The 16,419-nt window shown below is 43.5% G+C and overlaps 1 protein-coding gene across 4 annotated transcripts in view; it reads right to left on the bottom strand.

Moving 5' to 3' along the window:
- The window catches only part of HAAO (3-hydroxyanthranilate 3,4-dioxygenase), an 840,136-nt gene extending 824,166 nt beyond the window's left edge, over positions 1-15,970 (bottom strand). For 2 of the 4 annotated variants that reach the window (XM_069608470.1, XM_069608472.1), the window contains exon 1: positions 15,632-15,970. In XM_069608470.1, coding sequence (XP_069464571.1) covers positions 15,632-15,831 — 200 coding nt within the window. In that variant the 5' untranslated portion in view covers positions 15,832-15,970. The remainder of the gene's footprint in view (positions 1-15,631) is intronic. The other 2 variants (XM_069608471.1, XM_069608469.1) reach the window with 1 other exon arrangement.
- Between the last annotated feature and the right edge of the window lie 449 nt (positions 15,971-16,419).

Below are 16,419 nucleotides of genomic sequence, written 5' to 3'. Positions count from 1 at the left end.
CCCGTTGTAAAGTTTTACAAACAGAAAGTCGTGCCAATTCTAACATATGGACCGGAGACCTCTATGTGCTATTCCTGGAAAGAGTGGTCTCTGCTCGAAGGCATGTTCAGGAGAACATTTCTGCGAGTGCCGAACTGTTTACCAATTATCATCATACGAGACGAACTGGGGCTTGTCTCAATCTACACCACAGTAGTGTGGACAGCTTTATCATGGTTATCATGCAGAATGACCCAAGCCAATTCCAGATCCCGAAACCTGATGTGCAATGAAAATTGGAATGGGTTAAAGAAACTTGGCACTTCCAGTGCCAAGTAACCTTGGATGAAGCAGACATATCCATAGAGGTGCTTGCACAGAATCCTGATTCTGCAAAAAAAAAAAAAACTATGGCTCTGAGACTGTTCCCAAACACAAAAAAATAAACTGCAGTAAAAGCTGTATGAAAATACTACTCAAGAATCCATCCAGACCTGTAAATGTAATCCTGAAGCATCTGTCGAAATTCCCCAGTGTTCGGCACCACAACATATGCTGCAAATTCGATTAAACTTCTTTCCGACCAATCAAATTCTCAAATTCTCAACGCAAGGAACCTAAGACCTGATAGATCTGACAAATGTAGGTGGTGCAAAACAACAGAATAAACCTTAAAAACACCTTGCATTGTGTACTTCCGGACTAACATTGGCACACTAATAGATGAAAAAGCTTCCTGGAACGCATCCGACTGGTGTACCTTCATGTGCCGAGGAGATAATCTTAAAACATCATTAGCGCTAACCAAGTTTATTGATGAATTATTTTCCAAGAACACTAAAGACTAATGGACAGTTCTTTCCTTTTTTTGCAAATTTTTAATGATCTTCCTACTGTTTTAAGTTTATATATGATAAATTGCATGTTTAAATGTTGTTTGGTAAAGGTTTGTAACAAGCCATATGCCAAAAAAAATAACATAAATATATAAGGATTCGGATCATCATGATGATGGTATTGGAGATTTTGCTTTCAGCCAGAAGGCAAGCAACTACATTTTTGTACTGTTGCCATTGTAACAGGTTCAGCAACTGGTGCAGAGATAAGAATGTGGCTCCAGTTCAATGTAATACACCTCTGGTGTTGTCTTCATTGCTACATTTGGCATATGTGGGGCTCCAGATTGGAGCCATTAAAGGTTATTTGGCAGCGCTTATGTTAAGATGGATTTCTTTACTCTGACCTGGTGGGCAGAAGTTCAGAAGGCCAGCCTAGTTTCTTGGAACAGGCTAACCCTCTGGACAAGCCAGAACAATCAAGGTAACTATGGCGGTGTTCAAGAATAGATCTCAGGAGGGGTGAGGGTGACTGAAAGACCTCAATGAGCACACAGAGTAAAGGACACTTACAAATCACTCCCGGTCAGGTGTATATATATCACAAATACAAATACATTTATTCCAAGGCATTTGCAATTCAACACACAGTAAGATGGTCACAGCAATACTATTAAACCAATACAATCCTATCTATACACATATATACAGGACCAATGGGGACTAAAGGATGAATGCACCAAATGCGTACACAACCTAAATGGGGAAAGAAGCAGGCAGTGCAAATAGTCTTTAGGCCCTCCTGCATCAAACACAATCCTAACTTAAAGGCAGTCCAATCCCTAAAATGAGGGGAGCCTAATACTCAAATGTACTTGCGTACCTGGCGCACGCGGTAGTTCAAATTGGCAAAACAGGGTCTTTTGTAGGGGCTGTAACAGCTCAGGAATGTAGGTGAAGTGATGCAGAATAGGTTTCCACTATTCGAGGAGGGCCCAACTTGAGTGCATAGTCAATTCCAAGAGTTGGGAATAGTTTGCTAGTTCGTACTAGCAGTGGAAAGGAGAGGGGCCCTCAGGGGCCACTCATGTGTAAAAAAGGATGGATGCGCTAGGGGCCACCGGCAAGGGTTGCAATTACTTACCAACCTCCATCACACTTCGGACCAACTTCGGCTGTCAAGTCCACTTCGCTGCAGGTTCAAATGCAGCAATCTCACGGCTCTGTGGCTTTCAGCGATGAATATACAGCGTTTATTCCCAAATGGGACAGTGGCAATTTTTCCACTTCTGGTGGGTGGATCAGGCCAGATCTGCTGCAGCAGGCTTCAGGGCACAGAGGACCACAGCTGCAATGAACTTGCAAAGTTCGTCACCACGACTGGGCGACACGGTAAGCGTGTATTCTCCTGTTCGGGCACACTCACTTTACTCCAGACCTGGGAATGCCAAGTATACGAAAATCGATGTGAGAGTGCCGTGAACACTGTGCATGCAATGTACCAAGTTTCAAGGGCCTCCTCAAAACGGCTGTGGTATTAGGGCAAAACTACTGCGCAAGCTGGTCAGCCCACTGGTTGGCCCCAGCACACTTCCGAAAAAGGCTTACTTGCAGGTTTTGATGAAGGTGCCGAGAATATTTGCTCCCACTATTCTAATGGGTCAAAACGTCTTCATAGACCTTCTAGGATGACCAGATGCAGAGGGGTCCAGTGGGATGACAGCGGGCTCAGGGTGCCAAACCTTACAGCAGGTCAGCAGCAGTTTCTCAACTCGGCTTCTTAGTTCCCGGATACTTGGATCCTATCCTTTGTTCAGTGAGAAATCCAAAAATCAACATGGTATGGGTGTTTCGAGCCTTCTCTTATCCAAAATCTCCTTCGAGCCAAAACAAAGAGGACCCAATGGAATATCTGCTCACATACAGGAGCACCATACGTGGCCCAATCATGGACCACGTTGGTCCCAGTCATTCACAGTGCTCCAGACTCTCTGGCACCAAGGATGTGTATTGGAATGAGATGGTCCAGCCTACATCATGGAGGCGCGCACAAGGCATGGAGAAGCCCGCGGACGCTTGGCGTTTCGCGGGAGAATGCATGCCCAAATAAGGACTGACCGGGTCGGCTCGACCTGGGGAAGGTGAAGGGGCAAGATTATCAAAGGACAGGACAAAGAGCCTCGTGACATGGCCATTTTAGAGCCAGGCCACCTAACCGTGCTCAATGTGGTAACCGTGGTTTACCTGGCAGGAAAAAGTTAAAAATATACAAGAAGGTAAGCTACCACCAGCCCTGTCCAAGGCACATCTGCACTTCTCCTAAACAATCTTTTGAGAGTTAGTAGGGATTTTAAAAATGACTGGAAGACCCAAGTGAACTATACTGAAAGGTACATTGTGCACTTGCAACATGTTGCAGAAAAGCTGCAACATTGACAAGGACTAAAGGAAACAAACTCTCCCTGTACTGACTCTCATTAATGGCATGTCAGTTTCCCCATAACAAGGTGGGCAAAAAGTCCAGGGGAGTGCAGCGGAGGGCTATGCTCCTCTGGTAAAGTCAGAATTTGGTGTTTAAACAAAGCAAAAGGTTATGGGGTACACAACTGGAAGGAAAATTACACATGAAATGGAAATCTTTCCTAGCAGCTTTCAATTTCTAAGCGCTCTTCTGAGGAAGTGTCATAAAAATTCCTTTAATCATACAATTTCTCAATGGGCTCCTTTTCAAGTCCCTGTTTGGGATTTGGATTTTATTCTAAAATTTCTAAAATTTTTCATGTATGTAAAATTCCATGTATCCCAAAAGATTGTTTTACCAACTTTGTATCCGCCCCCTCATCCTGGAAAGGAAGAGGAAAGGCTAGACAGACTTGACCGAAGAAGAGCTCTGAGTTTCAATATTTTGTGAATGGTGAAGATTTGCCAAGATGATCAACTATTCATTGGATACATAGGTCATAAATTAGGACTAGCAGAAATGAAAAAAAAACCCTGTCCAGGTGGATTACTCTGAGCATTGGAGAATGATATAGATTAGCTAGGAAAGACCCTCCAGAAGGCCTAAGAGCCCACTCTACGAGGGGCATGGCAACATCTTCTGCCCTACAAAGAGGGGTGCCAATAAGGAAGATTTTTGCGACAGCCACTTGATCTACCATCCATACCTTTGTAAAACATTACTGTCTAGACTCATTTTCACCTCTGGAAGGAGGATTTGGGAAGGCAGTCCTTCATTCGGTCCATGACTAATATTAACTCCAAAAATGCTTAATCCCACGTCCATAACTAGCCGCTTTGGGATCCTATCAAAAGATGAAGAATACATGGGAGGACACAATCCATTTGAAGAAAAATTTACTTATCCTTGGTAAAATTCTTTTGACTGGATGTTCCTCCTACGTATTCCTCATCTCCCCTCCCAACCTAACCTGCTGTAGAATTTCCAGGCCTTACACTTTGCGCTCTTTTAGAGTCTGATACGGTATGATGCTAAGCCTGTAATTCCACAAAAGAAAATACAGGAAAAACAGAAATGATGCCAACGGACGCTGCGCATGCTATATATACTGGTGATGACGTCGACTGCCCTCGAGGGACATTGAGTCGAAGGAATCAACGCACACTGGCCACTACCGATTTTTATTTCCAAAGCAGCTGAAGCTCGAAAAGATAATATCAAAATATAAGCAATACGTGGGAGGAACATGCGACCTAAAGAGAAAGAACGTTACCAGGGGCAAGTTACTTGTTCCTTTCTAAGCATGCAAATACTAGTTATGCTATTTTATGTTATGTTATTGAGTATTTGTATAATGCCATTTACTATTGGTATGATTCCAAAGCGCTGTGGGCTGAATGCCCTTGGGGACCGCAGTCTGGGTCAGTGTAGAGAGTGATGTAGTAAAATGTGCTTGGGTGCACTCAGTATGTGTGCAGCCAGTGTGGAATAAGTGGTGTGCAGCTGCATGTGTAGTGCAGTGGCTGTGTGAGATCAGTAGAATGTGTGTGGGTTCCCCGATAGGTAGTTCTGCTAAATACATCAGATAGTTGGGATTAGCAAGGAATAAGTGCTAGACGCTCCTCGAAATATGGTGCATTTCCTGGAATAATACCGTAATGTCTATTTGCAGATCAATGATCAAGTGCATAAGTGCTATTAGTGCTTGGCTCGGTAGTTCTGCTAGATAGATTCCTGGTGGGTAATTCTTCTAAATACATTCCCAGATAGGTGTGAGTAGCTAAATAAGTGCTGGATGGCCCCCAGAATCTAGTTCTGCTCATGGGCCTCCAGATGAGTAAGATTAGTAAGCATGTACATTTCTTGGACTGATAGCGTAGTGCATAATTGCATGGCATGGCATATTTGCATGTGCTATTAGTGCTTAGGTTACGAGACTAGCACAATCAGTCCAGATTATTTGAGATAGATGGCTCTATGCCTCAGAGCGTACAGTATTGCTGGAGGAAGAGGGCAATGATTCAGTTCCGTCATTTACATGGGTACTACTATGATTCGGGTTTCAAGTATGGGGCAAAGGCTCCAGATAATGGGGTAGATATCATCGTCTGGCCTGAGAGTCAAGGGTTCGTATTCAGTAGGATACCACACCATTTCTTGTTTGTGGGGGTAAGTTTAGTGGTCAGGGCAATCCCCTTATGTGTTTTTAGGCAAAGAGCTAGGTTTTGAGTGCCTTCCGGAAAGCCATGCAGTCTTTACTGCGTCTAATGTGGGGAGGCAATGAGTTCCACAAAGTTGGCACCAGGGTTGCATAGGCAGACCCTCTGATCCTGACTGTATTGGAGGTGGGGACCACTAGGAGCAGGGCAGTGCTTGAACTGAAGGTACAAGTTGTGTGGTAAGGTGTTTCTTGTAGGAATTTGGGACCTGATTTGTACGCTGCTTGGTGGGTAATAGATACTAGTTAGAAGGTAGATGTGGTGTCTGGCACGTTTTTCTGGCATGTTTGTATGCTGAATAAATGCATCTCTTGTTATGTGAGTGTCAGCTTTTGATTTTCATGTGAGGGGTTGAGTTAAGTGTGTTTTGCGCACCACATAGTCAAATTTATTTATTCCATTTACATGTACAAGATAGGTTTGGGGTATATTGTATGCCATGTGGATGAAACGTTTTAACATTTAGTGAGTAATTTTCAAAATGTTTCTGTGTCATATGTAAAGTAGTGCTTGATCACCACTATTTTTACATGATGCAGCTGTGTTTCTATCCATTGTACGGTTGTGTTGTGTGCATGATGTATTTGGCAGAGTGGAAAATAGCTAGTATAGCTCGTTTCTGTGGTTGTTGACATGTGGATGTAGTGCTATGGTGGTATGTTGTGGTCATTGCTCCTGGAGAGCTGATACTTTTGTATGTGGCTGTAGAGAAGTATGGTTATGTTGGATGCTGTTGAGTAGCATCAGTGGTAGTGTTGTTGTAGCGTTGCAGTTTTGTAGCACTTGGGGAAGTTGCGTAGCACCTGTAGTAGGGAAGGTCGTTGTGCACCAGTCATTTGTAGGTGCATGAGAGTGTTTCTCAATGGTGTAGTTACACCAGTTATGAGTAGATCTGATTATAGCCGGAGTAGGGGTTGTACATTTCCTGTCTAGCTGGTGTCCTAGCAAACCACTGGTTAGGGTGCGGTAGTCCTCGGGTGTAGGTTGGTTACCAGAGGAGTTGAGAGTTTTTCACCCAGCTAGTGGCCTAGCAAACCACTGGTCAGGGTTGAGGTCCCAGGGAGAAGTTTTGGACTTTATGCAAAGGCTACTAGTAGGTGTTGTTTTAGGAGCTAATGTCAGGAAAGATGCATTAGAGCACTGTTAGAGCACCGTTGTGCAGGTAGGTTTTTGTAGTTAATGTTGCGGAGCTAATATCAGGAAGTAGAAATGAGTGCACTGCTGTGCAGATAGATCATATATTACATTTTGGAACTGACGTTCAAACAAAGTTTTGGTCGATTTTATGTCTCATCGAGATTTAGGAGTGACTAAACTCTGTCTGGGTGAGATAATTTGCCTTGAACGTACATCGGACTAGTCAAGCATGTACGTGGTCCTTCTACATGGGGTATCTTTGCAGTCATGTCTGTTTTCAGTGTGTTCCTTTGTCTAGAGAGTCACTTTTCTTTCTTCCATTCTTTTCTGTGTTCTTAGGGAGAAGTGGGTGTTGTTGTGTTGTTTGGTTTTGTCATCGGTTGTGTTTTGGTTTGTGGTCGGTTGTGTTGCATTCTCAGGATTTTTTTTGTGTTGGGGACATGACAGGTTACGGATGTGTGTTGTTGGTTGCTCTGGTTTGTTGAGCAAGGTTTTTCTCAGATGTGGCAGATCTGAGGCTGGAAGGTGGCAGGTTCTGGCAGAAAGAGGCTTGTTTTCTTTGAGGATTGCGTGTGTGTGGGTATGTTTACTGATTCTGTGTACACAAGTTGCTGCTCATCTGGGAGCACGCTGTGCTCAGGTGTGGCGTTTCTGAGGCCCTGGGGTGACAGCCCAGGGCAGGAGGATGATAGTTTATTTGTCTGTAAGTAACCTATGTTGTATAACTTGAGTGGAGTCATTGGGATATACAGACAGAAGCTAGTGTCCAGTATCATCTATGCTCTGGAAACAGCGTTAGTTGATTTAGACTCTTGTGCTAATAAACTAGAGGGGCTGATTTGCTGGAAGATTCTGGGCTTATCTCTGTCTATCCCGGTGGAAGCTATAAGACTGGAAATAGGGCTGATTTAAGATTAATCGGGATTAAATAGGGTTAAGATTAATCGTGGAAAACTGTACATCAAAATAATGTGCACAATGAGGAGTTTGTGATCAGCTTGTTGAGTAAAGTGCTCAATAGTGATTCTGGTTCAACAATTACCCAATTCAAAACAATTAATGAGAGGTTTTTTGATGAGATTGCTTGGAGTCCTTCCTGAGAAGATAAAGAGTATATTTTACTCAAGTAATTTAAGAGCCACTCAGAGAAATGGGACTAGGTAATGAACCATGAACATGTGAGTAGACATCTGTAAGCACTTTATCAGGCATGCATTTTCCGTATAAAAAAGGCTAACAGTAAATTGCTCAATTCCTGTCACCTGCTTTGAGAAGGGGTTTTATGTTATTGTGGTGAAAAAACAAAGTGTTGGCCATAACAGGTACTTGGTTTGGTATACCTGAAGAAAAACTGATTTGTAGATTACGTGGTGATGAGCAGAAAGTAGAAACAAGGGGACATGTGATGATGTTGTGTCCCTCTATGTATTTCATATTTGTTCTTTATTATGAAAGACAAATAGAGAATATGAATACCATTTTGATTATGAAGTGTTTCTTAGTGCAGCCTGTCATTAACTTTGGCTGTCACTCTAGTTTGGCGAGTAGCTGAATGTAAAGCATTGTTAACAGAGAAAGGAGACACAGGAATTTTTTAAGAATTGTCATAGTGGGTGAACTTTTAATATGTGATTTTCTGATTCAAAAGATGTGTTTTAAAGATGTTATTTATTTGTTTGAATGTCTTAATGTGTGGATTTAAAAGTGTATAAACAATAGTGTTTTTTTATATATGTATTTAAATGATGTACAAGTTTTATTGTGTGTAAAGTTAATTTTCAACTACATAACACTAAATAACATTTTTAAAAAGTGACCTAACCAGGCTCTAGAACCTAAAGATGGACCAGCAGGGTAGTTAGCAGTCAATACCTTTCTGCACGTTTTAGTGGTTCGACAGCATTGATCCAGACTTCTCGTGCTGTGCTTGCGGTTCAAATTAGGCTTGAATGCAGCACTGTGTTGCTCCAGATGGGGAGCAGGTATTGAGTCATGATCGAGTACAAGTTCACTTTGGTTTGAAGTGGAGTTTGAAGAAGTGTGGAATATTATTGGCACCAGGATCAGTTTGACAGTCTGTAAACATGCTGGTGACTGGATGCGCAGTTTCAGTCTGGCAGTTCAATGTAGCTTTTGAGGGTCACAGTTCGATGAAGCCACCAGGATCGGTTCAACCACTGAAGTAGATCGGCGATGAAGCAGGCAGTTCAAAAGGCAGTTCAAATGAGGTGGTTACAGATATGAGGTGGTTGCAGCATCTTGTTCAAGCCAAGGCAATAATGCACTCAGCTGGCGTAGTGTGGCAGTAAACCCGTTCTATAGTGCAGCAAAGTGGCTCAAAGATTGAGAGAGTGCAAAAAGCAGCTCCATAGGGTCCTGGTGGTTCGAAAGGAGCTTGAAGCGGTTCTATGGTGAAAACACAGGGATCCTGGCTGTCGTGGCTGTGGGGTGTAATGAAAAGTCGCAAACCAATGGAACTGAAGTAAATGACCTGCCAACCTTTACAACACAACTTTCACACTGAAAATGGGCCTATTAAAGCAGACTGTGGGTTTTTGCAAGTAATACAAGGAAGTGCCATGTGAGACAGGCCTACCTGTCAATACAAAGGAAAAGCAGCATTTTAATTCACAGTGGCAGAAGAAATGCAAAGGCCCCTTTCATGTGGAAATCAGGATTTTTAAACACTGACACCAAAATGACTTTGCATGGGCATTTGCAGTTTAAAAAAAGACATGAGAAAATGTGCCCCTGCTAACATAAAGATGTCAGGGAAAAGTCATGGGGCACCATTATGAATCTGGTGGTAACCATGCTGGTGCTACCGGTGGGGTGCTGCTGGAATCGTAAAAGTTACCGGCGGCTAGCTTACCGGTACCACCGGGATATTACAAGTCCCGGCAGACCAGGAGCTAGGTGCCGGTAAAATGTTGTTCTCCATTCCTGTGGAGTCCCATAGGACTCCATGGGAATGGGTGCATAGAAGCTTTGTCAATGATGCTGATTCCATGATGGGTCTGCCTACCATGGGCGCTGTGCCTGGCAGGGTCAGACCTGTCCAGCATGGTGGCTCCAGTAGGCAGACCTGTAATATGCTGGTCCAGAAACAATGGCGTCGGTAAGCTTACTGGTACCCTTGTTTCCAGACCAGAAGGGTCAGAATGAGGTGTGTTAACAAAATGTAATGTATATTATGCTTCACATGCAAGAAACTGGCAAACATTTGAAAAGAAAAGCCCACTTTGTTCCCATGGGTCACATGAAAAGTTTGTGTAAAACTGGGGCTGCAATGAAGGATGAACACTGAAAAATAAATACAGGAAAATAGAAGCATCCCAGATCTAAATGGTTGTCCCCTTCATCACACAGGCCTAGCTCATTATCTCTGTGTTGCCAAAGCCTCACAAGTTTTTACGACTGGCAGCAACCAACTTCAAACAACATACGCACATAAAAACAAAAACAACTCTGTTCATAGGCTGGCCAGGGATGGGGAACTCATATTGCACATATGGAGATTCCCCATTATTTTAAATGGACTATCACAATTATTGCATGCTCTCAGTCACACTGCATACATGTATAATCTCAAGATTATGTGTTGAAATGAAATGTGTCCACCTGCGACTTAGAGAAATGTATTGATCAGCTGAAAGGTATTCCTGGCTGTTCTGAATTTGTTCCAAATGTGAGAGTTGGCAAACTGGTGGGGGCAACATTAGGAATGTGGGGAGTAAACTGCATGTTCCTAATGATTTTTATTTTTGTATAAACGGCAGAAAATTGCAAAATACCCGAGCAACATGGTGTGGATCCAGCTGTCGTTTTATTTAATCCCCTATGATTAGCTGAATCAGAAATATATAAATTATGGCAGTTACTAGTAAATTATGAAGTTCTGCCAAATCACCAATTGTTGCCAAATACATGCCATGGAAATCAATGGGGATTTCAAATGAGAGTTGCCATATGTCTGATCCAGACTCCTAAACCAATCGATGGAGAGAGGCTGGGCTTGGGAGGAGAGGGAAGGGTAACTGTCTAATCCTGTTTGTAAGAACTCTTGTAAGGAACTGCACAATATTGAAATCTTGAAGTTGTCAACACTGATCTTTAAAGCCGATGCACTGTGAGAGAAGGAAGAAAGCTGCTAGAAATGACCCTCTGACAACCACAAGGAGACACCAAAAGGAGATTTCTGCTAAAATTGCATCCGGGTGGAGCTGTCTATTGCTGGAGAGGCCTAAAAGCTGGCTGGCCCCTATGGTGAAGAGCTGGGGACCATCCTTGAGAGTGGAGTGTACAAACTCCTGCCCTGTCCTTCCAGAGGGTCCTGAAATGCAGCTGGCTTTCTTGAACTTTAAACAGAGGCTTTCAAAGTGAGTAGAACTGAGCCAATTGAAACCAAAGGTGGGGGAGTCTGCTTCCCTTAAATCCTTTCCCTGTGTAGCGGGTGGGTGGGGAGAAAAACTGTGAAGGTTCTTAGTCTATTTAACTAAAAATAATGCTTTGATTAATTCCCCCTGGCAGAACACGATGGGGTGATTTTTGTTAAAATTCAACATTAGCAACGCTCATCCCCAGTGTGCGCTGAAAACTATAGACTGTAATTTAATTGGGTAATCCTATGGGTCCAGTTTCCCCAACAGAGGTGGTCTGAATTTTTGATTTTCAGACCCTTTCACTTAATGGCCTGTGGTCTCAAAGTTGAGGGGGTCTGAAAATCCAAAATGTTTAAATCATCCCAATGTTTACTGTCCATTTTTCCCTAATACATGCATTTAAGTGAAGGGCGGGCGGAAAATCCCAAATTATTAAACCATCCCAATTTTTACTGTCCAATTTACCCAACACAGAGCTTTAAGTGAGGGGGGTCTGAAAACAAACCGCTAAATTAACCTGTGTTTATTTTAAAGCAAAATGGTGGATGAAATTATAATTGCCATATGCATTTGTACCAATCTATATACCAAACGGCTAGCCTTTTAAGCAATCTGGAAAATCAAAATTGCACAGCACTACATATGTAAATTGCTTTTGTTCATTGACCATTGTTGATTATTTCTAGAATTGAAATTGGGATAAAGTGAAGTATTGAGATTTGTTTTTTTCCCTACCAACTTGTGTGATCTATTTGAGTAACCTGAAGTTAAGTTGTGAGCCACAAAGAAGGTGGTGTGTGTCGTCTTAGTGTGATCTCCATTATTTATCATTCAAATAAATACAAATATATTTCTTATGGGCCGACCTGGTTCTTGGCTCGCTGTGGGCACAGGACAGGGATTTATGTGACTCTATGTGAATCTTTAGGAAGGCCAGCGCTAAAAAACTTAAGCGAGTATTGCAGGGCTCCTTGATTGGGGATAGGAAAGAACTCCCCAGCTAAACAGTGGTCTCAATATACTGCAACATGGCTCTCAGGGTGTTGTGAATCCACTCTGGGGATTTGGGGGCAAGATAGGTCCTTGTTCTCATTCTTCCAAACATGCAGGAGGCTGAGAAACACCTGCAGGAATCCTTTACCTTCAGTGAGGTACTGGATACCAGTGTAGCTGGCAGAGAGGAAGGTATTGCTCTAGCAGCAGGTCATCCCCAATGTGCCCTGAGGATGGTTAGGGAGCAGAGTATGCCTCTGCCTTGGACTACCTGCCTTCATGTCTCAACTGGAGGACTTTGGAAAGGACTGCTCCCCTTACAGGGTCCAGTGAATTCTTCATGAAGTAATGAAGTACAGAGATGGATCAAAGAAGCAGTCAAAGCCCCCCTCTTTTATAGGCAAGCATCCACAAGTTATTGGACAAAAGCAAACCTGCTTAAAGGGGTCCATTCTCTGTCTCTGTGACAAGTGGTCTTTGCCTTCATGCATCATACATGAAGGGCTTTGTGTGTGGATGTGGAGGGGACTGGAAGGAAAGAGAGATACAGAGAGACACCCAATGGTGGAACCCTTCCCTGCTTGTGCCTAGCTCACTCTATCTGCACTAACCATGCCCCTTCACAGACCGATACTATCAAATGCACTTTGGTAGGTAACATGTTGCTGTGAGTCTAGTCCTTTTTTGTTGGGTACACCCTTTGATTCTTGTTTCCTAGGTAAATGTTTGCTGAGGGATTCCTGGACTGGAGAGAGGTGTTACCCTACCTCACAAAGGATCAAATTAGAAGCCTAGCCATTCATTCCTGCGGGACTGGCAGGGAGGGCTGTCTGACTTGAATATACATAACCCTTCCACAGGTAAGCTGTGCTCACGGTGCTGACACATGTATGAGATAAATCAGATGTGGCTTCTGATAGGTATGTGAATTACTATCCACCATACCTTAAACTCAGGTATGGCTTTATGTGTAAAGATTAAACTGCCCCCAGAATAGTAAGGTGCAGCCTTTAAATACAGCTTCTGCAATGAAATGACTTGGATGTCCCAGTAGCTGTCAAAATTGCACATGTCACTATGCTTTTGGCATGGAGCTTATGATAGGGAGTGTGGTTAGTAGATCACCCTCTCTGAAATGGAACACAGGGCTCCTACACCCTTGCCAGATGCCAATTCCTGACAATTCAAAAGGCCTCCAAGAGTGAAGTGAAGCTAGAATGCATCCTATGCAGAGGAGAACTTGTTCCCTAGAAATCCCTAGGAAACAGTGTGGATGAACTGTTGTTTGAACCAAGGCCTGTTCCTCTGCCAGTTGCAGTGTAACCAGGCTCCACAACGGAGGTGAAGGGTCCCCCGTAGGCATCAGCCAAGCTCCCTAGAATGGGAGTGTAGAAAAAAAGGCTTACCTTATCCTGGAGCATCTGGATTGAGACTCTCCACAACTAGAAAGCCGAGGAGAAGCTTGAAACACATTTGTACTTGTTTGAAACAAATTCAAAAAGTGGTTGATGGCCTTGCAGTCAACAGGACGCACAGTGCTACTTTTGGCACTCTTCAATTTTTCAAACTGCTTCCTTGTATGTTTGAGCCGGCTCAACACCACCTTGCAACAGTAGTGCTCTTCGCACCTCAGCTTGAACACCAGCTCCTGGCTGTGGAAGCCTTGAGTCACTGCATCTTAGAGCACCTCATTGTACCAACGGGACCTTTGCTCGAACCAACTTGAACAACCACTTGAACCACTGGAAGCTATTGTGTCACGGAGGACTCAACCTAGCGACAACGTCAACTCAAATGAACTCGACCACTGATCCGAACCTGTTGGACCCTTCAAATAACATTGAATCAAATGCTGACTCAAACCACACTAAACCCAGCCTCGAAGATCATGCAATGCCAACTCACTACTGGATCAATTTGACACAATACATCTCAAACCAGGTTTGACTACAAATAAAGCACTGAGAAGCCCAGTTTGGTGCTGTCACACTAACCAATTACCAAGAGTAAGGTACTGTCAAAAGTGCCTGCCCCAGTGGTCCACTTTTAAGACCATAGATGCGCTCTTTTTAAATCCTGTTCTTAAAAGAAATATCATTTTTTAACAATGGAATTGCTGCAATTCCTTGCCTGATAACCCCTGCTTTTCAAAACCAATTCTGCATTTTCTGTGCTCTCTAGTTAGTCATTTGCAATTTGATTGTTTAGTTAAAAGTCTATATACATATAGAACTGTAAAAACCTGGATTGGACATTCTTTTATTTTAAAGTCTTTGTACTATTATTGTTTGGGTTGATACTGTGATCACTTCACAGCCCTCCTGAGAGTATAGACTGCCCCCAGTGCATGTTACCACAAAAGGCTAAGGAGGTATACCCATCTGGCTGTGCCTGTTTTACCTTTATGATTGATATCACTGCTGGTTTATTGTAGTGGGGAGTGAGGATGAGTAGGTGGTTTAGCCACTACTCCTCCCTGTACTCCTGCAGAGCAGTAGTCATTTGTCACCCAACCACAGCTAGGAATGGACGCAATCAGCACTGTGAAGGGAATTCAATATTGCAGAGCACTCTTGTAATCTTGGGGAAAAAGTACATTCTGAACACTTAGGTGCCCAAGATCTTTTAGGCTAACCTTCGCTATCATCCTGTCCTTGGCGGAGGTATTGCCTGGTTCCAGGCTCAATTCTCCAGGGCATGCCCACTGGTAGCATGGAGGTTGCTGCCATTTAATCTTTCCCTGGTCTTGCTTCAGCCTGTAACTTATATTAGAAAGGCCCACACCAGCACCCTTTAGCCATACCTGCAGACTTTCTACCAACAGGGAAAAGATTGTGGACATGCAGATAGATTATTGCCAGCAGTACATTCTAGACTTTGGGGTTATGTTAATAACATGTATTTCAAATGAGACCTGTCAGATTTCCGTAGAATGCACGATAGCTGTTTGTCAGAGAAATCAAAACACCAATAGGAATTCAGAGTAAACAGGCAATCTGCCGGGTATTCGTGAGTGCAAGCTTTAAGAATTCTGTAAACAGTGATGAGCACTGACAAAGGCAGCAGGCATAGATGGGGAGGGTATGACATGTTTGGCCTGTGTCAGTTTCACAAAAACGCCTACTCTCTGCATTTAAAAAGCTAGGTGTATTGGTTTTGCCAATGCTCGTTTTCCTTACACTCTCATCTTTTTAGTTTAGCTTTTCCCACGACAAATGCAGGTACACAAGACCCATTATACAAAGAAAAATGAGGACTAGATGAGTTGTGCATGTCCGACGGGGAACAGCTTGGCAGCCCTGATTTAACAAATCGTATATTCAATACACTGCCGCATAGCAGTCATAATGTGAGTACGGATTGATTTGAGAAATATCTGTATTACACAATTCTGTTTCAAACACGCCTCGGCGCTTTGAAACCATTTGGTAGGATGTAAAACATAACACTTTAGCATCTGCTGGGACCACCAACATATATCATGTTTTCTGCCACGAGAATTGAATGGCAACAGCGCAGGAATGCAGCATCTTCAGCGAGGCATTGTGCAAAATAACGCTACCTACAAAATGCATCGTTTCTGCTCATTTCTCTGTGCGTAAAATAAAGCCGTGAAATACTTACATTAGTTTATTGCACACGGGTGGTAGAAAGAAAGTCTTGTTTTCTTCAACCCACTTTCTTACATTCACAGGTCCCGCCATTTCACCCCGGGGCAGCAGGTCAAAGAACACTACTGCCGAGTGCGCAGAGCAGTGAGAAGGCTTGCTGCGCCAATGGCACACGGAACTGGTTTGACGAGCTCGCTGCTTATAGGCGTGCATGGGGCCTGTTATGTTTGCATGGCTCAAAGGTTAATCCGACATCTTCAGGGCAAATGCACTCACGAGCAGGACCCCGACCTACATGCAAACTTTGACCAGCTCGTGGACAGACCCCCCTATACAAATGTGCAGTGTAACAATCAAGAGGGAAAAACTGTGTCGCAGCGAGGAGGGCGGGGGGGTACGATTCAGTGGCGAGGCAGCATATTTCGACACAAACATTAAGAAGGGTGGGTGGTGGGCGGCTAGAAGCTCAGGACCAGGTGGGTGGGGTGGAGTGGGCAAAAGAATGCAGCCCGGCAGGATTCTTTTTCACTTTGTTCTCTATGGTCAATTCAGCCAGAAGAGTTTCAGCATAGAGGAGTAGGTTACAGGGTAGGATGCGGGTAGAGAATGTATTGGTTTCCTATGGGATCTGCCAGCTTTTTCCAATTGCTTAAAGCTGCCCTTCTCCATGGGAGGATAGCTCAGGGGCAACTTGCTGGCCTTGGAAGCAAGACAACCCGGAGCAACACAGCTTCGATCCCTGGGTCCGCGCTTAGGAACCTCTGGGTATTAAGCACGTTTTAAATAACCAATCATACAATC

Source organism: Ambystoma mexicanum, chromosome 4q (genome assembly GCF_040938575.1).
Source record: "Ambystoma mexicanum isolate Mex_15411 chromosome 4q, UKY_AmexF1_1, whole genome shotgun sequence".
NCBI lineage: Eukaryota > Metazoa > Chordata > Amphibia > Caudata > Ambystomatidae > Ambystoma > Ambystoma mexicanum.
Note: the sequence above shows the minus strand (reverse complement) of the source record. Positions and strands in the feature narration are given on the sequence as shown.